The 23349-nt window shown below is 42.9% G+C and overlaps 1 protein-coding gene across 8 annotated transcripts in view; it reads left to right on the forward strand.

Moving 5' to 3' along the window:
• The window catches only part of NEDD4L (NEDD4 like E3 ubiquitin protein ligase), a 154624-nt gene that overhangs the window by 35347 nt on the left and 95928 nt on the right, over positions 1–23349 (forward strand). For 6 of the 8 annotated variants that reach the window (XM_066987812.1, XM_066987813.1, XM_066987814.1 and 3 more), the window contains exon 2: positions 2334–2407. In XM_066987812.1, the coding sequence (XP_066843913.1) occupies positions 2334–2407 (74 nt within the window). Of the gene's footprint in view, positions 1–2333; positions 2408–20343; positions 20513–23349 lie in introns of those variants that run through there. The other 2 variants (XM_013195112.3, XM_048079720.2) reach the window with 1 other exon arrangement.

The following is a 23349-nucleotide window of genomic DNA, read 5'->3' on the forward strand; positions in this document are numbered from 1 at the left end:
TACATAAGCTCAGTGCATTACAAGAGAATTGTTTAGCAGACAAGCTATCTGAACGGCTCCTTGTGTGGTTCAGACCAGTGCATATCTAGTGTCATGCTAATGCAGGAAAATTTGCTGCCATCCAAAATACACCTTGCTCATTGCATGCAATAGCGGTTTAAGAAAGTACCTTGCTGACCAAAGGAAAAAACTGAGTGTAGATAGATGAAGCCTTGTTACCACTTGAGATGTTTTAATTATATTTGAAGTGTTACGTTTATTTCATGCATATGAAAATTTGAACATATACATGCAGAAGCACTGTCTTTCCTGCTTGGTAAAATGGATTATTTAGCAGAGGCTGAGAGCAGCATGTATGCGGAGTGGGAGCAGGGTCATATCTTTGTGTACTTTATAGCATGAAGTGAGACTTTGGGTATGTTTTTGAAAATCTGTTTCAGATTTCTGGAGGATCATCTTTTCTGTCTTGCAGACCCTGAATTAGCGATTATCCACTATTTGGCCTTCCTCTGGTTCTGTGATTTTATTATTATTTAGTCATGCAGTGTTTGATTCAGTTAATATGCTGAGGTGATGTTAGTGCAGAAATAAGATGCCACTCCAGCAAAGTTGATGCTAGACTTCACGGGAGAAAGTCTGAGTAGCATTCGTGACAAAGTTACTGTTAGAAATCCCTCTTTTGGTCCCTCTTCACTTAATATTACAAATTCTTATCCTTCGTTTCTTCAGTAAGTTCAGATTTGTCTGCATTTCTGACAGTTTTTCTATCCTGCTTCCTCTTAAGGAATTTTCTTGATCGTAATTTTCAAGTTCATTGCCTTTTGTCAATTAAAACCACTCTTGAAGATCATAGAATCATGTATGTTCTATAATGCCTCAAAGATAACTTTGTACAATCCATCAGTGCCAGTGCTTAAATTATGAAAAAGTGCATTCATTTCAGTATCCACTAACAGAACTCCGTTGAATGTTGTTTTTCCTGTACTGTTTCGTTTACCTATCTGGTAAGTCCTAGGACTTTTTTGGGCCCAAAAGATCCTATTTTCCCAATTTGGAAACAGGACTGTGTAAGTCCTTCCGGAAAAGATACCAGCAAACAAATTTTCAGAAAAGATTTAAAGCCTTGAATTCTTGTTTCAAGGCAACAGAACGACGTGGCGGGGTGTGTGTTAGGACGGGACTCTCTCTGCGGACGGGCTGAACAGGACCAGCCTCGACGTTTCTTTCATTTGCTTCTGGGGTGTTTCTGACCTTCCTAATAATCTCCAAAATCTCAGGTACGGCTAACGAGCCCGTGTCTCCCTTTTAGCTATCTAAAGCAAATAGAGTAGGTGTAGTGTGGTCGTGCCAGGATAAACCTGTGGGAAAACGGTATTGTTTCCTGAACAAGCTTCAAGGAACGGAGTCTCAAATTACTGTAACTGAATCTGGTATCTCGCAGCTCTGGAATGCTTATCAGAGGAGAAAAAGGTGGATAGCTGATAGGTGTGACTGCAAAACCTGTTTCCATAGGATCTTTTCCAGATTTAATTCTAGTGGCATCTGTGTAACAAAAGTAAACGGGCCAAACAGGGTGAAAAAAGATGCTGTTGGCACCAGCGTTCCTCGGGAGCTGAACGTAACAAGGTGATAAACTGAGTGTCGGGTCGATGTCCACCAGGACGTCAGCTGTCCTACAATCTATGCATACATAAGCAAGACAATAGACAACATGCATCGTCTGAAACTGCTGCTTGTCACTAAAAGCTGTTTTTTTTTTTTTTACTGAGGTGATGAGACAGGCTTAAACAACTCTATTTTAAGAATTTAATTTTACTCTTGTACCTTTTTTAAACCCTAGACATCCTTCAGCTAGGATTATTAGCATTATTGGACAAAACCGTTACAAATATTTTCTCTCTTTTCAAATACTCTCTTGTGTTTGAAGAGACAGATTTAGAGTCTAGGCAGAAAGAATTTCTGTGGAGTTTGGATCGTTTAAGGTTTGAAATGGCACTGCTCAGCAAGTTATCTTCTACCTTTTGTTATTTATATTATTATAACATTATTACTATTATGTTGTTATTAGTATCTACTGATACTTTGCCTTTATTTAACTCTTAACAACTTCTACTGTAGTCAGATGCTTTTCATGTTGCTGTTCTTTGGTAGATAAAATGTGTATATCCTTCCGAGAGGCTTTTTTTCCAAAATCCTACCTGAGGAAGACTCATACTATCTAAAGGTTGTGAGTGTTCATTCACAGGTTAACCTGTTGTGAAGTGGTGGTCTTCAAAATCAATTATGGAATAAATATTAAACCTACTTTCTTTTTTTCTTTTTTTGGTTAATAGGAGGAGTCTCGTATCCTCAGGGTAAAGGTGGTTTCTGGCATTGACCTAGCAAAAAAAGACATCTTTGGAGCCAGGTACGTGTTCTGCTTTGACTATTTTATGCTTTTAAACAGAGTAAGTGTATCAGAGCAAGGATACTTTATAATTCATTGTCAATAAATGTAGGATGTAATAATAAATAATAATAAATAGGAGAGATCCTATTACTCTCTTACAACCAATGCAAACTGTGTGATGTCTGCTGGCAAGAAAGCTATTAATCACAGCAGTGACTCTTTGTGCCCTCTTCTGCCCCTGGAGGTCTACCAGCTTAGCTCCTTAGCTCACCAGCTGCCTTAGCTCTGTCAGGGGGTGAGGAGCAGCTCAGACTCAAGCAGTATGTGGCAATATTTAACATTACTCCCAACTATCTCCCCATACGCCCCACGTAACGTAGGAAAGACCAAAAGCCAGCAGCACCCTCTGTCTTGCTTTGCAAAGCTCCACTTTCCCTACTGGTTTTTAGGACTCTGGTGCCAAGTGTTGAAGTCTGGCTGAATAGGCAGACTGTGAATTTTCTTGGCCTCTCAGATGTGTCCAGGTGCCACTGCTGCAGTTCGTAAGGATGGTACCTTAAAAGAGCAAGGCAATAAAAGCATATTCACCTGTTGAGCCTATGCCACAAGAAGGCTAGTAGTAAGTGCTAATGTAGAAAAGAGTTCAGCGTGGACTGTGCTGATTTGGTACTTTTCTGTTAGGCTGTGACAGGCCTGGGTTTTATTTCCAGTTGAGTCTTTAATCATCTTGAGTTTTAAACTGGGGACTTCAGGGGCAAGGTAAGTTTTTGGAGTACATCAGGCAGTTTTCGTATGATTGTTTCCCTGTTCATCTTTATATCCGAAGATGGAGCAAACAGTGGTCTATGGCCAAAGTAACAGTTGTCAAACAAGAAAACTGGTTTTAAATGGTAGCGTGGAAAGATGCAAATACAGACACTCTGTGCGTTTTTAAGACTTTTATTTTGAAAGAATTGGTCACAGGTTTAAAAATAGGCTTTTTCCAAGTCTAGGCTTGTCGTACAAATAATGATCTAAAGAATCCAATCAGATAGTGGTAATTGAGAGAGAAGCTGGTTCTGAAGCCAGAAATGATCAGTAAACATTTTTTTTTCTGAAGGCTAATTGAGGTTTGACATTCTGTCTCCCCCAACTGTGAGGAAATTCTTTAATGCAAATGCTCCAATCTATTTACATTTTTTTTAAATTGGTTTGAAATCAATGGTATCCAATTTAGCTCTTATTGAAATTACTCTAATTTCTTAATGTATAAACAAGCCTCCCTGTGGACTTTCCTGTATCTCTTGAATGATGCTTAAAAACTGTTCATTAGTTTGCATATCTAGCTTGAAACTACATGAAAGCAGCAATTAAAAGTTTAATCAACTTTAATTTTTTGTGAAATTTCCAACAAACGTTCCTTTGGTAGCTGTGTGCAGAAATATGGTAAGACAAAGCTTTATTTCTTCCCCTAAATGTGCTGTTTTGAAGGTCATCTTGATATGCTGACCACAAGCAACAAAAGAGGCAGCTTATACGTAGATGTACTTGGACACACAGTGCTTGCGAAGTAGAGCCCAGGTACTCCTGTTGATAGCGTGGCTGGGTCACACTGTCAGAGTGCTGCTGCTTGCTCACGGCGTTAGCAGATCCCTTGTGCAACTCCCGCTTGTCACCTGCGCCCGCAGTTGGCGTTGAGATGCTGCAGTACCAAAGGGAAGGAGAGGAGGAGCAAATTCCAGAGAAGAGATAAGGCTAAGGCACAGAAAAAGCAATTTTTTTTATTATCAATACTAACCCCAGAATTGCCGTATGTACATACTAACTTTGCTTTTTCTTTACCTCAGTTAATTTGGCCTATTCATGCTGTTACATAGTTTTGGTTTACTTGATATAATTAATTGGCTGGGTTTTGTTTTTTCAGTATTTCTGGAGCTTTGAACTTTATCGCTTCTTTGAAAAAAGCAAAGCTAGTGGCTGAAATATCAAGTCACCCCATTTAAATGGAACTTCTATATAAACAGTGAAGTGCTGTGGAGCACGCAAATCCCCAGAAGTAATCTGAGAGAAGTGGGAATCTTTCTAGTGTTCATTTGATTCATTAAAGGACACATTGGAAGCTTTACAGCTGAATCCGTGGCATTGTAGTATCTCCTTCGGGTGTACTTGTCAAAGAACTTCTGTGAATATTTAAGGTGTCATATTCGAAAGAACTCCTAACATTTGCTTAGGTATTGATAAATTGGAACAAATATCTTTCAAAATGCAAAACCTTAAAACTAAGTGAAATTTGAACTGAGATCTGTTGATGTGGCCCTTAAATATTTAAGTAGATTAGTCTCAAGCCAGCAGGATTTCCATGAAACCGAGGAGTTAAAAACATATTCCCAACTTATGTTTTTAACTTTGTTTTAAGCAGTTCTCTAGCAAAAGTGAAACTACCAGCATCACACCCTGTAAGCTTAGTGAAATGCTTGTACTGCGGTGCTGACAAGCGTTCAGGAAGCTTCGTGTTGAGCTAACGTTTCAGTATGACTTTTCTGTTTGTTTTGCTGGCCTTGCATACCTTGCTGAGATATTAACGTTTCGTGCTGCTCGAACCTTAAGTATGGCGTAAGTTGCTCCAGGTAGTGTCATTCTAACGTGGCTGCCAGGAGCGGGTTGTGGCCCAGTAACTGGCCCAGTAACGGGTTTGCTGGGAACCCACCTGGAGTAGCTGGTTCACTTCTCGTTTGGGGGGAGCTGCAGCAGCGTACGTAGATGTTTGAACTTAGCAAGAGGATGTGGGAAATTTACAGGCATTACAGCCGCACCAAATAGTTATTTCCTGTGTACTGTCTGTCCAGGATCCCTGGAAAACAGCAATGACTAGCGCTAGCTGGGTTTTCTTTGTTGCTGCAGATGTAACCCCCTATGCACTGTTTCCCTCTCCCATCAGTAATTTTCATGAGTACCAAAAGTCAGCTTGAAAGCAATGTGTGACAGCGTAACTCCTGGACACAGCCAGTGGCGAGCTGGTATCTTAGGGGAAAGCAAATGTGGTGAGTTTGTGAAGGCAGAGCGTGCTGCTTGCAGTCGCTGAGGCCACCGTTAGCAGACTTGGCGAAGGATGAAATAACCGAGCGGGATGTGCTTGGGGGTGTTCTTGTTGGGTGCAAAAAGCCTTGGGGACCAGTTGTGCGGCGGGGTGGAGCAGGGAACAGGGAGAGGGTTCGTCACTTTCTCTCCTGGAAGACCTCCTGGTGCCCTGGGCCGCACACAGGCAGAGGCAGCCCGGGAGGTGCGGGAATGAAGTTCAGAGGCAGCTCCGCGTGGACGAGCAGGCTGGGCATTTGGAAGTGTGGAGGTAAATTGTCCTTCCTTGGGGAACACAGAACCCTTACAGAGAGAGGAAAATGCCTGGTGGTTCCTTCAGCTGCAGGTGTGGACGGGGTTGCGTTACGCGCTCGTCACTGACTTAGCAAAGGGAAAAGTTGTCAGCACCAAAAGACACAGCACCGCGGCTGGTCGAGGACTTCAACGCGTGCACGTTGCAGCCTGTGCCGTGCCCCGTGGTGTGAGACGCCGGGTTTCTGTGTGCTGTTCCTGACCAGCGTGCCTGCCTGCGGGCACGTTCTGCGTTACGGGCAAACACGGGTTTGTTTTCTTGGTCTCTTCATACGTGACACCAAGCTTTAAGGACAAATTCCTGGTCCTGATAAATGCTCTTCTGGGGAGAAAGGAGGCCAAGGGACTGTGCTAAATATTTTGGGTAGTTGCAAACTTCAGAATGAGTTTGTCCTAAAATCATTTGAGAATGTGTTAAAATTGCAAAGGTGCAGCCCCAGCAGCCGATTGCCTCCGCGTGGTTGAATCGCGCAGTGGTTTGCACTGGGGCAGAATAAAGAGTTACCACGTAGCTGTGAAAGATGAACTACAAGGCGTACGCTGTGTTCTGCCTTTCGGTAGGCTTTCCTTACAGTTTTTAATCAACTTTACCATTAGAAAACACCAGCTGTAGACTTGCAGTCTGAAAGCCATTTCTTGCCTGATTAAATCCAAGGAAAGTCTTACCAGTGTACAGCGCTAGAGAAAAGTGGTTTTTTTTTTCTGAAGCTGCTTATGAAATCATTTTGATAGTAAATAATGATACGTGAAAGTTCAGAAATTCATAGAACTATGATTATAATGACACAGTATATAGTAAATGTCAAATGAAATAGCTGCCAAGTAACCCAAGGTGATGGTTAAGTGTGATTAATTCCATCTACAGATCTAGTTGATGTAGACATAAGTGGCTAGTTGGTGTGGATATAACTGGTTTGTTTTATAATCTGTGTTGCATTTTGCCCTGCAAAATTATAAGACTTAGTCTTTGATATATGCCAATGGCTATAGTAATTACAAACTGGAATTTTGTGAATGCTTTGCATGCTGAACTCTGAAAAAAACACTACGCTGTGTTGTTCTCTAGTGCGTTTGCAAGTATGTATATGTATTTACCACCTGTCATGACTGTATTACATAATTTGACATTTGTTTCCTCTTAATTCCCTCTCTAAACTTCTTAAATGCTGTCTTAATGAATTCAGCTAGTATTTGTATTCTTGTATGCAATTAAGTAACACAAATTATAATGTAATTAATCTTAATTACAGAACATGCTTAACAGATTATTATTTATTTTCTTTTTACTTGCGTACTAGAATGATGCCTTGAGTACCATTGTGACTGAGGCTGCTCTGTGCATTTCACTGCACACAACTGCAGTTACTGCCTAGAGAACTTTGCAAAATAAAATGAAATTTCCTCTCCTGAATGCCGCATATGTTTACATATTTCTGGACCCTAGCACGTTCCCTGGTGACTCAGGCTATCTGTTGAGCACAGTCTGCCCGAGTGGACAAGTATGTAGCTTATCTGAAGGTACTTCCAGTGTGGGCTTGGGGTTTGATTGTGGTGTTTTACGCAGAATTATAGGAAAGGAATACCATTAACTATAGGCAAGGAGGTGGTCTTTTTCTGCTTTTAACATGGGTTTATGGATTCCTATAAGGTCTGGAGAGCAGCCCCTCATCTCACTGTACTGAGTATATAATTTTGTATTAGCTGTTGGAATAGATCATGTCTATTCACTATCACCAGAGATTGACCAATCTACTGAATATAATTACTTTTTAGCATTGTTTTTACACCACGTTGGAACAACATGAGATAAATTATTGCATCACTACGTACTATATATCTTAACTTAAATTTAGAATTCATCTACTCCACTTCAAAATAAACAAAGAAGAAATACAGCACTATTGAAAGTAGTGCTGGGCTGCCTCTCGGGTTATTTGGCACAGTTGTGGCATGCTTTTTATAAATGCAGTTTCTTCATATGCACATACAAATGCTTTCATAGGTAATAAAGGTGAATATGTATGTATAAAGAAGAATAAAATCTCTTCTGATTATTATTATTTACAATCATAGAATTTATATGATTCTGTGGTTATTGGTTGTGTGAGATAAGACCCCATGGTGTGGATGTTCTTATTCAACTGAAAGGTTTGGAAGTAAAAAGGGTTGCGTGTATATGTAAAAGGGTATATCTGAATGTATTACTTGCTGCTGCCTTCTGAATCATGAAGTAAATGAAAACTGGGGCTGTCGGGAAGTTGAGAAAAGTAAAGTGCTTCTCCGATAAAATTAAGAACATTTTTCATTAACAGGAAGCTGCACTTCTAATGACATGATAGCTTGTTATGAGTCCCTCTGGGTTTATTGCTTTTACCTGCTCCTTTCTGAAAAGCCTGCAGCCTGAAAAACACAGGCAAGACGCAAGCCTTTTTTCTTTTCATATTACCTGGCCTAGTGTCAGTGATTTAACTAATAGTGTTAGCGCTAGGCCACGCAGGCTCCTGGTGAGATATGTTAAAATCACATCGTGTATCCCTATTGAGAAGTCTACCTGAAATGGGGCTGAATTCTCTAGTTCGTGCATATGCTGTTACTGGGGTTTGTGATGGACGTGGAGCACGCGTGACTGTGCCTTGCAGATGATACAGACGGCGGATGGCTACCTCCTAGCTAGTCCAATATGTCCACTACTGCTATTTCCAGTCCAACTGAAGTTCTGCTCTTCTAGCTAATGGAAAAATTCTTGTCACAGCTATACCCCTGGAGGTCCTAGTGCGTGTGCTACGTTGGATTGAGTTTTAAAAAGAGCCTATTTTTTGCCTCTTATTTTTGCTCTAACAGGAGATAAATCAATCGAAGTGAGTTGCTCTCAAAAATTAACCAAGCTTTTTTGTTTTTTAATAACCTGACCATAATAAACTGACTGCACTGCCCTACAGCACTTCACAGGTATTATCCTAGTACATAGTAAAGCTCCCTCTGGTGGCTAGTTTAATAAACAGCTTAAAAAGAAATCTATTGTCAGTAACTCTTATTTTCTTTAAAGTGGTCTCCTGTATGTAAAATAGATGAAACTTGAACTCTTAAATTGAGTTTTGTGTAGGGCTTAAAATGTTTTGTTGGCATTAACCATTAGTCAAAAATTTTACCCAGTAAAATGTGAAATTAGCCAGATTCATAGAAGTAGCTTTTGGAGGAGTGTTTCAGGAGCACAAGATGGCATACGTGCCAATATGAAAGTGCAGTGTATGTGCTCTCAAGGCATTCCTGGGATGAAGCAAAGCAAGGGAGTTTTGTGCTGCAAACTTTTCAAACGACTGAATTCAACAAAGCCGCTTGACTAGATGGCAGTTGCTCAAGTAGGGTAGAGTTCAGAGTGCATTTCTTTCCTTTTTCTAACTGGGGGGAAAAAAAGTACAGAAAACCACTTTCCTTCTGCTGGTTTAATGCACTGAGAAATGTAATATTCAAAGCAGTACGAATCTTCCACTTGAGTTTTGTGCAATACCATTGATCAGTAAAAGTCTTTAGCCTTACCCAACGAGTGCTGTGCTTGCTCTGTACCATTGCTTTGTGCACAGTGCAGCTACTTAATTTTCTTACTTGCCATGCGCTTGCTACATTTCAGTGGAGCATCAGGCAATTCAGGTTGAATTTCACTGGAAAATCTCAGTGTTATGGTACTTAAACAAAAATAAGCATCAAATAAGACTCTTTTTATTGTTGTGAACTCAAATGAGTGCTTTAGCAGGCACAGGGATGAAACCGATGATTTCCTGTCAGCACTGTCTTTTCTTATTTTTTTTTTTAATGACAAATGATTCAACGCTTGTGAATCACTGTGCCTGCTAGGGTTAGGGTATTGTGTGGGGCAAGGAGGGAGGAAGAGTTTGCTGGCATTACTTTCGTTGGTATGGAGCTGTCACTTAGAAAAACTGTAAGCATTTCTAGTGTAGTGGAAACAAACATGTTATTTACCAAGCAGGGGAAGGGAAAGAAACCAGTTGAGAGCCTCACCAAATCTAGGCCAAGTTGTGCTTTGGAGTGCAAAGGAATAAAACCAAATAAGTTAATTCAGAGGCTGACGGTAAAGCGCTAGATGGTGAGGGTGTCCTGAAGGAAGAAGCACCTTTGACAAGATAGCATCTGTACTAGTTAACTGAAGTGAGATTTGGTCACCGATTTTTATTTTTTAAACAAAGCTGCACAGAAATGCTTTTTCCTGGGGGTGTGTATGTGGACGTTCAGCAGAGATGACGTCTGCAATGCTGGTAGTCTAAGACACTCTTGGAAGCGGGACGAGTGCTCCAGGTGCCGAGCAGAACTCTAATAATTGTCGGGGAAGAGGCAAATTATTAAATTCGTTAGAATACATGTGGAAAGCAGGCTGAAACGTGAAGAATTGTCTGAGTCCTCTATTTTCCATCTGAAGAGGTGCAAAGCCCGACAAAAGAGTGAAGGTTCGGAGGGGGGGCACAAGGCTCACCGGTGTATTAACGAACTCGGCGCCGCGGCGTTTGTTCCCGGCGGGAGGCTTCCCGCAGCAGGGGGTGCGGGGCGCCGGGCCCTGTGCGGGGCGCTTGGGGAAGGCGGGCGAGGAGCGGGCCGCGTCCCCTCTGCCTTGGTTCTTGCTAGCTGGCGGCAGAGGGCACCAGAGAATCTCCTCAGCTTTTACCGCTGACTGGTACTCTGGGTTTAGCGGAAATGAGGCTTTCCTGTTTTTTCACCCAAGTCAGCTCTTGGACTTACTGGCACTCCTGGTCAAACAGTTCCTTGTAACACCTAACTCTGTGTCCTTGGAAATTGCTGGGGGCAGTGTGTGCTAAAGATGCACCACTAGAGAGAAGTAGCAAAGAGGATTTATTCTGCAGAATTTTTGTTGCTGTTTATAAAGTAGAAAAAATGATTTGTGTGAACTATGTTATTAAAAAAAACACCCTTTATTTGTGGGTGGCAAATTGCTTGTTTACAGAGCAACTCGTTTTTCTTTTAGCACTATCTTCAGCAGGAATGTGTGCTGGACAGAAGTAGATTATGGATGCAGTAACTCGTTAAGAACATCGGAATTGTAAAATAAGCATTACTGATTCCAGTTTTTTGGAAGACTTGTTAAAACTAGCATAAATAATCATTTGTAAGGCTCTTACAAATTGATTCCCATGGCTTATTTTCCACTTGATTCTGCAAGTGCCTCTGAAGATGGTTGCAGCTTTGGGCAGGTACAGATATAATCACTGTCATGTCTGCATCATGTAATGTATCAAGTAAAATGTGTAATAGGAAATGGGAACGACGTCACTTTCAGCAGACAGGTTGTCAATAGGTGGATGTTACTTGGCAGTAAGCTTTGGTTGAGAAATCAGTGTGTAAGCTGATAACCGTTCCACTTAGATGCATTATCTTTGTGCGAGGTGTTTTGATCTCACTTTGATTAAGCTTAGTGTAAGCTTTGTGCATGAAAAGAGTTGCTAAAGAACAGGTAAAATGCTGCAATTTCACATCTTTGCTCTTTGTCCAATAATTACCATTTGTCAGTGTGCCTGAGCTTCTCTGCAAGGATTTCTGTGCCATTCACTGATAACTGGTAGGATAGAAGACTTTTTTTTCCTGCTAACGTCTCTTCATTTTACTGTCTCCACATAGGGGGAAGCAGACATTTTTAGCACATAGCCTTTTAGTACTAACAGTGACCTAGAAATAGCATTAAATTTCACGTGCAAGAATTGCTATTTAGTCTGATGAAACCATAAGTTACCCACGTACATGCTAATAAAAGCTAAATTCCTACACATACCTGTTTGTAAACCAGTTATTTTCAGGCAGTTGTGCCTGTGGAGTGTCACTGAGTGCAAACTCATGACAGTTTAGTGGCTGCTGTGGCCCCGTTTCCTGATGGCTGTGCCCTGATGGTGCCAGCATCTGCTCGCTTGTGGAAGGGCCACAGCACTGTGTCTTGGTTCAGGGAGGCAGTTTGGTTGAAAATGAGCCTGTGATTAAAGCTGTGTGGTAGCTTGCAGATATGGAGCATCCTGTGGCTGCAGGAAGAAGAGGAGACCTACGGCCTCCAGCTGCATGCGGAGATGTGTAGCTGTGGGTGAGAAGGTGAGCTGATGCTGGTTATTGGGAGCCGGCATCTCCCACAGATGGAGACATCCTGCAGTGTTGTGCTGGCTGCCAGCGTGCCCATGTGGGCAGGTGCCCCTTGGTGGGGTAGCCGCTGCCTTCCTGCATCCACTGCACGGCAGGCTCGTAGCACCCTGCCCGTGGCCAGGCGGCGACTGCTGGAGTCAGGAGGGTGGGCTGGGGGGCAGGCAGCCCCTGGGGACACGGCTTGGCCAGGGCTGGGGCTGTGCTAAAGGCAGGGGAGCTGCTGAGGTGGAAGTGCCTAACATGTTAAGGGCAGCGTGGGCCCTTGCAGTGTAAGCTGATGTGGAGAGAAGAAAGCAGAGAGGAATGCTTCCAAAAATAGCTAGCATTTTTTTTCAGCCTTCTTTGTAAGTAACTGGAGCAGGTATAACTTGGTGGATTGTTTGTATTATGCAATTTTGCTGCTGGCCAACATAGTTTCTATTGCTGTAAGTGCTTCTGGTGCGCATTAAAATACAGCAAATTCTACGTGCATTTGTCCTTGTTAGTGAACTAAAGAACTGAGGAGTTTCCCTCCGCGCTTCCACAGTGGAAGTCCGGATGCAGGTTTAAGATTTGCAGAGGATGGACTTCAGTCGAGATGACTTTCTGTATAAAGTTTCATGTGTCCCAGTTTATCTTTGTAGGCATAAAAAACAGGATATAAATGCATCTCAGCCTGTGCTAACTTGTGAGCTCTGTTTTTGAAATAGTTTTTAAAATAATATCTTAATGAGCTTATATGCTTATATACGTATAACACAGAATTCATTGTTTCAAGCCTGCCAGTGCTACCTGAGACAAGGAAAAGCATTACCTCTGTCCACGTGTTCGGAGGTAATAAATCATGGACTAGCCTTCTGCATTGATTTATTTGCTGGAGGTTTAACCAGGATGCTGTAACTACTTGCTCATTTCTCTGTTTCTGCCTCGGAAGGCTCCTGGGCTGCAGCTGTTGTGCTGGGGCACAGAAACCAGCCCCTTGCTGCTCTCTTTGCACGGGCAGGGGCTGAAAGTATTGAGGGCAGTGGGTGTTGGTACACAGACCAGCAGGGAAACTGCAGCTAGCTGTAGCTGCCTGCTTTCACGAAGATGAGCCCTGGCTTGCTGTTCAGGCCTCCAAGTGCTGTTCTGCGAGGGGCCATGGGCCCAGCTTCCCTTAGCCCAAGTAACCTTGCTGTGTTTCCTAACGCCAGAGAGCGTGCGTGGTTGTTGCTTGTGTGTTTGCTTTTGGGTGTTGCTTGAGTGGCACAGCTGCTGCTCCGTCTTGCTTTAAAGCCTGTTCATTTATTTTTTTCCTTAGGGCAATCATGCATTATTACTTACTCCATAGATACTGTTCCAGTACCAGGGGGGAGGAAAGAGAAGTGCTCTCTCAGCCAGAAGCTTTATTTTGGACACACTGCCAAGAAACAGTCAGTCTTCCTGTATTCTTAGGGCTTTGCTATGAAATCATTGTCGGGTAAGTTAGGGACAGGGTGGCAGACGTAACTTTCAGTTCCCTTTTTTAGTTCTTATTAGAGCCACAAAGTGTGTGAGTGTGCCTGCGCATAGCCCTCGTGACTGGGTATAGCACTCATACCTAAGGAGGGGGTGGGAAAGCATGGGAAAAGTACGGTTTCCTTTTTCTTTTCCCTACCCCAGCTTAAAATAAAACTATCCTGGGTTAAATGTTGGTTATCTTTTCTAAGAAGTGGCTGTTCTATGGGATTACTGCTTTCTGGGCCGCAGAAAAGCAATATGCTGGTGTTCCTGTTCTGGGAAGTAGGTAGAAAATGCCCTTGAGCTGTTTTACCATTAAAAGGTAAATTAGAAGACGATTCAATAACATCTGTCAGGAAATTCAGCACTAAATTTTCAGCTGTATAGGAAAAGTAAAAGATCCTGGGTGGGTGAGGGAGTTTTGGTTTACATGTTCTCTTTGATACTTTTCCAAAGAGGTTTGCAGTTTCGGGCTCCTCAGTAAAGAGCCTTGAAGCAGATATGTAAAAAGCATTGCTCTAGAACTATTATTTTGTGAATAGGTATATAATATTCTATTTTAATTGAAAATGAATGAATAAACTGTTGTGGAAATGGATCAATAAATAATACAATGCAATTACACATTACTTTTTTCTTTAAGCCAGTGATAGTATTAAAGTGTTGCTGGCGCTTCTGGTAATGCTTCATATCTTATATCTGTGCTTGTATACTTCACCAAAGAAATAAGCGTAGGCTAAAGCACAGGGAGTTTCCTTAGAGTTTAACAAGGTTTAGATTTCAGTTAAAAGCTTGTTTCCCTTAACTTCTATTTTGAACAACCCACTTTCTATTTTAGAACCCAAGGCCAAGGTTGGTTTTCAGGAGCTGTGACTAGTTCACTAACCAGCAGAAAGCTACCTGCTTTCCTTTTGGGTGCTAGATGGGCAAGAAGACCTTTTTCTGTTGAGTGTAGCAGATGGGGTCAGCTCATGGTGGTGTCTGCCAGGTGCCAGAGCTGACACAAGCTGGAGTTCACATTATAGTTCACATCTGTGCAGCTCGGAATGCAGAAACAGTTTACATCTGTCTGCAAAAGCAACGTTAATATAGTCATAAAATGCTGTGGAATACAAAGTACTTCACAAAAACTGTATTTTGAGCACATCCGTGCCTTGGTGGCCGTGCGCAGGCAGCGGGGCTGCAGGGGGCTGTGTGAGGGGAGGCCGGGCCTGCCCCGGGCCTGTCCTGGCCCCCCCAGCGGTGCGGAGCTGAGCCCAGCAGCCAGGCCGCTGGGTCTGAGGAGGGGCAGAAATGCTGGGAGGGCAGAAGACTGAGGAGAAAAGTGTGAGAGAGAGGTCTGCAAGTACCAAGGTCAGAGGAGAAGCACAGAAAATTACTGGTTTTTTTATCAGTGGCCTGGTTAGGTAATTGCAAAATGTGGAAAAATACCAGCCTTCGGTTTCCATGGGTGTTGGGGGAGGGCAGGATTAATGCTTGTGAAATACTCGGATGCCATGGAAATCGGAACCTGAGAGAAGGCTACGGGGAAATTAATTGTCTAGCCTCCAGAGCAGGGCTAAACACATAAAATGAACTGCTGGGGTGAAATAGAAAACATGGCCGCGTGTCACACACGAAGGCGCAGGAGCTGCGCGGCCTGCCCTGCGCTGGGGCGTGAGGGAGCGCAGAGCTGCGCAGGCAGCAGTTGGGGTTCAGCTGTTTTGTGGGCATAGCAACACATTTACTGCAGCTTTTGGTTCCCTTCTGTAGTAAAAGGAAGAGAGTTCTGATCTGTTTTTAACTGGACTCCTAGTGGGAAGTGCATGCCTGCTAACAAAGGCGAGGGTTTGCAGCCTAAACTGGGCCCCACCTGGGACAGGCAGACCTTGCAGGCTGCTGGGAAGGCACTGTTAGTGTTTTCCACTCCCCATTCTTACTTCTTCACAGTGTGTGATTTTTTTTTTCTTTTATTTTAAAAAGGACTTGAGGGTTGGAGATGTGCAGCCCTGATTTTAGTTGAAGCAGAAGTAGGCTAGTGCTTGGGAAAGACTTAGGAAATGCTCTTCTTATAGCCTGAGGTTGTTGACCCGACTTGCTTTAGTACATGTGTCCCTTGCTGAAACTGAAGGTCTCGGGCTCAGGTTTGACAAAAGCAATGCATGTGGCTGTGGTAAGGATACCAGTGGTCGGGCATCTCGCCTGGCAGAGCTCCTGGTCACAAGGCCTTGCACTTTGCTTGTCAGGTGTAATGCAAGGGCAACTGGAAACGTGATCAAAGCCGCTCATTTGAGTAAGGAATTTCTCATTTATGCTGATAATGTCAGTTACCGGGTGCCCATTACTGTCTGACCTGTACTGTGGTCTCTGTAGGGCTTGCCCTGTGGTGGAAGTGCAGCTTCGTGTGGTGGACTGGAGCTGGCTACCCTCCTCTGAGGCTTGAGGGAGGCTGTGGAAAGTGAGGCGGGCCTGCGGTATGGGTCTGAGGAAAGGACGGCCCTAACTGAGATGTTAGGGCTGGGTTGTACTTAATTCCACAGGCATGGTAGTCAGTGTTGCACTCAGTTGTTTAGCAGTTAATTCCTTTTTAATTAAGTAGATTGCCTCTGGCGCCCGCAAATACTGGTTTCTGGGAACTTTTGGCAACTTACGGATCCCGTCCACTCTAGATGTAGAAAGCAATTTAATTGAACTGCAGTCTGAAAGGCAATTTAATTAAGCTGCAGTCTTGCGAGCCATCTTCTGAGCAAATGCATCAGATAGATAGCAAATGCATGCTGTCTTCAAGTCATAGCTGTGCCTGCACCAGGACAAAAAAAAAATCTTCAGATAGGGATAAGTTCTGTTCAAGAGCGTTTGTCTCCTGTATTACAGAGAGAAAGCTCTTAGGAAGCAGCTGCTCAGTCAGTCCAGTCAGAAGTTCAGACTTATCTCATACTGTTGGGTGAGGAGTAATGTAGCATTTCTTAAGAGTAATGAATGAAATTTTGTTGCTCAACAATTAGCACGTGATGTGTCTTCAGGTGGGTGGAGGCTTTTATGCCATTGTAGAGAGACATCCTTCAAAATTCATTATTTAGGCTTGCCTACAGTAGTGGCAAATAGAGCGCGCTGACCCTGGAGATGACCAAGTCTTGAAATGTCACGTGGAAGAAAATGAATTCAGGTGTTTCAAGGAGAAACAATGGAGTTAGACATTTACTTATCAGTTGAGAGAAGGAATGTGGGGGGGAGCCCTTTTGGATAATGTTCATGGTGTGTAGATCTCTCCTCCTACCTATGAACAGCTTTAGAAGTTTGTGGTCTTCAACAGTGCATGTGCCATTTAGGCTTTTATGTGACTGCGAGCGAGGCTGGCCAGCACCACCAAAGGATGTGCCTGCATGTCACTGCCTAACCTGTAGGATGTCGGTGACTACAGCTCACTGGAAACAATGGAGGCAAGTTGCCTGCTCTGAGTTAGCATTGCCTGCATTTTTCATGCAATTGTTGACAGAGTATTCATCAGGGAATTTATTCATTAAACCCAACCCTTGTTGCCAAGTCCCCCTCCTGTTGTAAAGGTCAATGGTTCAAGACTCTTAGTGTTAGTGCTTTTGTATAGAACTTGCCATCTTCTGTACTTGGGATAAATAGCGAGAAACTTTTACCTCTGCCACTTTCCTTACAATTTAAATATAATGGAAATGTCATTTATTTTGTGAATTCTTAGCTTACATCTCCATCTATGACCTCTGGCTGTTGAAAGTCAAGATTTAGGATGTGTTGCATGTTGTATAGTGTAGAGAACTATTTTTTTTTTTTTTGCTGTTACACACTGTCATTTGTCCCAGTATTCATAGAATCATTCGGCATGCTACATCAGACATCTCTGGTTTGTTAGTAATTTGCATCCGTTGGTTGTCTTGAATGTTTTATCTTATTTCACATTCTAATGATTTGGCTTATACCATGATCCTGGAGAGTAATACTGTGTTTTGTTTAACGCTGTGAGGAACAGCAACTCCAGGCTGATTAGCAGTTTCAGCGCAGCTGATCTTTTTGTTGACACTATTCTACAAAGAGAACCGTACTGTGGAAGGAAAATAATTGCTTCTCCAACCTCTTATTTTCTTTTATTAACCAAGAAATGTATTTGTTGTGTCAGCTGGGAGTGGGCTTTAGGGGAGAGTAATGGGTCTGTCTGAGGACCGGAGGATCTGAGACCATTGTTCATTGTTGTCGGGTAAATTCCACACATATTCAAGTAGCTGCTTGGCGCTGGGAGTGTCCTGGAAACGTGACAGCAGGAGGATTCACCGCACAGGTGGCACGATGGAGGTGATGATGAACAGGCATGGTGAGGTGTACTGAGACACCTGAGGCAGTGTTTAAGAATTACGAGTTTGTAAATGTGTGTTTTTGTGCGAGACACTAGCAGACCTCTCCCTTCGGAATTCAGAGGAACTCACCCATTTCTGTAACTTCTGAGGTAAATGTTCGTAGCTATCGTGGCCGTGCTGGCAAGCACCAGTCGGGGTGTGAGCTCAAGCGCAGCGTGTTGCTGGTCCCTAAAGTCTGTTCTAGCATTAGGGTAGCTCAGCAGCCTGCTGGCCCTGGGCCTTCTGATCAGAGATGTTGTAGGAAAGAAGCTGGCAAACATGCCTGGCCTGTAGCAAGCATGTGGCAACACTTTGAGACAGTGTAGGATGTTGTGGCAGCACCTAGTGCTTTTACTTTTCTAGACTGTTAACCGTTTCCTATTCCCACTGAACATAGCCTGCTGTGGGGCATTCAAGAAGTGTCGGTCTTCGTCAGCAAGCTTCATACTGCTTCCATCTACACAAACCAAAAAATGTCTGAGTTAAGTAGGGCTCCCCAGGCAGAAGCATGTGCTGCACTGAGATCGGACTGTGGCACATCGTCTGGATAAGTGATTCTACATGTTGTTTTCTTCTTTCTTTAACCCCGATACTGTTTCCCAGGCAGTCTACTAGGTTTGAATGGTGCTGAAAAAGACGAACAGTCACTGAAACCTGTTTGCTCTTGGCAAAGACTTTGTATGGGAAGAGGATGGAGAAGAAGGAAAAAAAAAAAAGCTGGAAAAGAGCCCTGTCTCCTTCACCATGTATCTTCCTGCCTGCCTGTGAGGGCATTGCTTCTTTCCTAGTGGCATGTTGCAGAATAAGGCTCATTGAATATACTTAAATAAAAGATAGCCAGCTCCAGGAGTTGGACTTGATGATCCTTATGGGTCCCTTCCAACTCGAGATATTCTATGATTCTATATTTTTCCCTGGAAACCTCATGCTAACAGCCTATCCCGAGATTCCGTTTATTATGTTGAGTCTGTGAATTTTGTTTTTTCATCTGAGGTTGTTGAAAGTCTGGCCTTCACAGTGGTGTCTCTGAGCTAATTCAACCTGCGTTAGCAAGAAAATAACGTGCTTCTCATAGGTTTCAATTTTACCTCAGTAACTAAAGATTACCATCAGACTTCAGGCAAGAGGATTCCAAAGTTTTTGAAGTAATTAGCCGATTACTGTTGTTATCCACATGACCAACTGGGTCCCTTTTGAACCTGTCTAATTCCCTAACCCACAGCGAATCCCACAAGCTAATTATGTGCTTCCTGTGCTTTCTGGCTTTTACTTTCATCCAACGCCTTCCTGCTCCATGTCGGGTTCACGAGATCTGCCTGCAGCAGCCAAGGGCACAGGTGGCTCTTGAGGCTGACGGAAGAGCTGACGACCTCGTGGGTGAGCCTGGCTTTCTGGTTGTTAGAAAACAATTTACCTTTATGTTTACATGAGATGACAATTCACATTTACAGTTGCTTCTCTTGAAGAGCGTTCACTGTTGCACGTGGCATGACGTATGTGGTTTCTGACCTATTTGAAGACTTCACTCTTCAAAGGCGTCCTGTTCTTGCTTACGCCACTCTTTCCTCTGCCGAGCAGAAAGCCTGGCAAAGACAGCAAACAGTCCTCTTCAGTTTGGTCCTGCAAAACGCCTCAACTTGTCCCATCCGACACAACAGGGGGTGGTGGCAGTGGGACTGCATGGGCTGGCAAGGCGAGACCAGCAGTTGTGAGCCCTGCACATCCCGCTGAGGATACACGTCCAGCCTTCCCCTGCCCTAGCTGCTTGCGTGTTCCCTTCCACTGGCCGGCACAGGTATTTATGAGGCTCTGTGGTGAACCGGGTGAAGGACCTGATCTGGGTTTACGACAGCCTGGGCTGAAGGAAGGAAAGCTTTAACCCACGTTTGTTTCCCTGTCTGTTCCATCTCTGTGATGTTCCTGTTTGTTGACAGAGGAGGAGATGGCACAGGGCTGGGAACATGCCATGGGAGGAGCCAGCCTCTTCTAGCAGCAGCGTGCAATTAGGTCATTTAAAGTGGCTCCGAAATTGTGGCCTCTTGTCCGGTTGTGTAAAGCCAGAAAAGCCTGTTCCTCAGCACTACCAGCATGTGCTGTTCGTTGGTACAGATACTGCCTAGAATTCCTGTGAACTTTTTTTCCCAAAAGTCAGGTGCCACTGAATTTATTTTTTTCCGCTGGATTTTTGAACTTAGTGAGATGTTTTGGTGGTGTGGAACACCATAGGAAGAATTCAGATCAAGACTGAGGTATGCAGGCTCTCCTTTAGAGCATTCATTTACCTTTGGCTTGCAATCATGAAAAATGGCCTCAAGGAAAAGGAAGAAATACATATGTTTAGGCTTCTATCTTTTTATAAGGCCAAAAGATACTTTTTTTGAGATGTGTTTAGAAAACTGAACTTATGCTCTGGGAGTTTTTCTGTTCAGGAAAAATGCAAAATGAATCTGGTCTTGTTACTCCTTACCAGAACACAGCATTCTAAAGTAACGTCCAGGGAAGGTGGAGACACTGTAGGTGGAGTTTGCTATACAATTTTTAACTCCCTTTTTCACCCACAGGCACTTCTTTGCAGCTGTCTATGATGTGAGTCATCATTATCTCTAGCAGCTCTTTGAATAAAGCCTTGCTAAATTTCTTGTAGTGCCAGATGAGGTGTCAGCCTTTCTTTGGAAAATAATAATAATAATATAAAAAAGGAAAGATGTGAGGCCTATAAAATGGCTCTGGGATTTAGTATGAAGAGGTGAGATTTTTAGGATGCTTGGACACAATGGATTGCAAGTTTGGCTCTTTGGTGAAAGATAAGGTAAGGATTTCTTTTCCTTCTGAAAAATGTTTCTTTATTTTAGTGCAAGTAGTCACTTCTGGCTTTGCTTTAGTCACAGTACACATGAACCTTGTGTGACTGTGAGAAAAAAAGCTGCCTCATTTCTCTTTTAGAAGAACTCTTAATACATTTTAAAAGGTATGGACAGGAAGACAAACCCCTGAAAGCTCATCCTAAAGGAAAAGAAAAAACAGACAATACCCTCTGAAACATTCTCTGTAGTTATTTTCTGTATGGTTTTTATTGTACTTCTCACTTAAAGTGGCAAGAATAGCGAAATATGTCAATGGTTATTGAGATAAAAATAATAGAGACTGTAAAAGTTATTTGCCTTGTAACATTCAGTTTTTACTGCTCTTCAGAAAACTTTGTTAACAGTATTTATTTCCTATCTTAACCTTAGTAATGCATATTTTGAACTTTGTTTCCATCATCCCTTTGAATCACCATGCAAAACTTAATCTTTTAAAATCAGCAATCACTTTTTAACCTGTACTAAGCGCTCGCATGCACAGTTATCTCTAAGTATTTTTTAAATGTTTTTGTAAAACATTTTTCAAGGAACTTCCTCGTGCCAAATACAATCTGCTTTCAGCCCTGTTGTTAACTACTGTTCATTTGGCTCCCGTAAACTTATGGAGACTTGCTGAGATGGATAGTTTTGAAGACTATATTTTACTGACCTGAATATGTAAACTATTTCTGAGGGTATGTTGGCTGCACAAGTGTATCTCTAATAGTACATGTAGACTGCAGTCTACAAAAAAATCTCAGTAAGAAACTCAGCCCAAAGTTTGCTTTCTCCTGAGTAACTGGGCAGATTCTTTTTATGCTGGTACTCACATTTTCTAGTGTTTACAAAATCCTGGTGAGGACAAATATCACCCCCCTTTGAAGACTGGGGAGACAGATAAGCATGTAAAACCAAACAAAAACAACGGCAGAACCTGACAGGTGAGTTCTTGCAGGTTTAGTTGTGCTGACGTCCCTTCCCCATACCTGTATGTTTGGCCTGTCCTGTCTTTAATCCATCATGCCTGGAAAGTGGCAGACTGGCTCTGTTGCCCCACTTAAAGAGGGGATAAGCACAGCAAACTGTGCAGAGCTCTCAAATTTTGGTGCAATAGTATAGGATATTGGCAGTTTCAAATGCATTCTGCTTTTGCTCCTCCTTTCAAATTTGGCAGAGGTCAAGTTAAGTTGGGGGCTTCTGTCCCAATGTCCCTCACCTCAGTTGTGGTATGGTCAACTGCGCGTGCTTTGTGGGAGCCAGAGGTTGCGGTGGCTGCCCTGCAGCAGCAGAGAGGCTGCCCGAGGGCTTTTGAGGCTACAGCCAGCTGCAGGCAGGCGGGGTGATGGCCGCTTCCTTCTTTCTGCAGAAGGGGTGTGAGTGATTCTGTCCTAGAGTCTCAAAGTTAAAGCTAAAGAGCGGAAGCAGATCTGCCTTCTGCATGTCGATTGTTAGACCCGGCCATGAAGGAGTCACAGCTATCGACCTTGTCCTATGGCAAGGTGATGACCTGAAGCCCGCAGATGTACTCAGTGTAAATCTGAAGTCAATTGTTTTGGGGAATGTTAAGGCATTCAACTTCGTATTAGTCAGGGACAGAGCGGCATGCGCCTTAAGTGGCTCACAAAGGATTTTATGGTATCCCCCCCCCCCCCCCCCCACGGGGGGGCACTAGGAAGAGTACGGGTAGGTTTGATGGGGTAAATGGGGGGGGGAGGAGCTGGATAAAACTGACCAACAGCCAGGTAGAGGTTCCCTTAAAACCATGGAAAGAACTGAATTTGGATATGGCTTCAAGAAAAAGCCTTCTCTGCCTTCATGTTTGAAGATGTTAGTACTGTTCTGGACAGAATTGCGTGAGCTGTTGATTAGTTCCTTTCATGTACGTGAAACAGGTGGGAAAGGGTTGGCCCAATAGGAACGCAAATGCATTTCTCACAGAAGCAAAATTGTCATTTCGGGCAAGACTTGTCTCCTTTGAAGTAATACAGCTGTTTTGAAATGTGGAGTTTGCCTTCGTGTGAGAAGCTTGGCATGCATGCACTTGCATAACGAGTGATACTAAATTTTGTACTTGGGGAGGCGTTTTCATATTTAAAAATAAAAATGGAGCAGTGCAGGGCTTAGTAGTTTCATTGTTCTTCCACATATGCCTGTGCTCTCCAACCCTTCTTTTATGGCTTAAAATAAAGAAATAATAAATTGGATCACTGTCAAAGGATGCTTTGAGACCTGCTTTCAAATCTGTTTCAAGAATATATAGTAAATGTAATTCCAGACTCAAGTAAACAAATAAGAAACTGTTCATGGGCTCCAGTATTACAGTACTCTGAAATAACGTACCTTTTAAAAAGGTATTGGTCTCTTTCCTCTTTTATTTCAGAGATTTGATTTTTTTTTTAAAGAAATCAGTGCTTTCAGTTGTCCTTCCCAGTAAGAAGAGCTGTAAGGTTGCCTTTTGAAGCTGCAGTTCTGATGAAGGCTCTAGAATTGCTATAGCTTTATGAAAATAATTAATACTGAGTTGGTAAAAAGATGACAAGTAGGTAATTCTGAATGTGTGAGGGATTTCAGAAGGTCAGGAAAATAATTTATTAAGACCTCAAAGTTTTTATGGCTGTTGTTCTGCCAAACCCACTTTGCACTGCCTTGTGATTATGCTTAGCGTAACGTTCCTTATTAACAGAATTTTCTTAGGATTCCAGTTTATTCTCCAAAGAACTGTGATCAGCTCCAAAGTGCTGCTAATCTGGGCAGGTATTGACATTTTCTCTAGGTTTGGGCAAATCATGTCAAGATGGGTAAG

The sequence above is a fragment of the Anser cygnoides genome, chromosome Z (genome assembly GCF_040182565.1).
Source record: "Anser cygnoides isolate HZ-2024a breed goose chromosome Z, Taihu_goose_T2T_genome, whole genome shotgun sequence".
In the NCBI taxonomy this organism is placed as follows: Eukaryota; Metazoa; Chordata; class Aves; order Anseriformes; family Anatidae; genus Anser; species Anser cygnoides.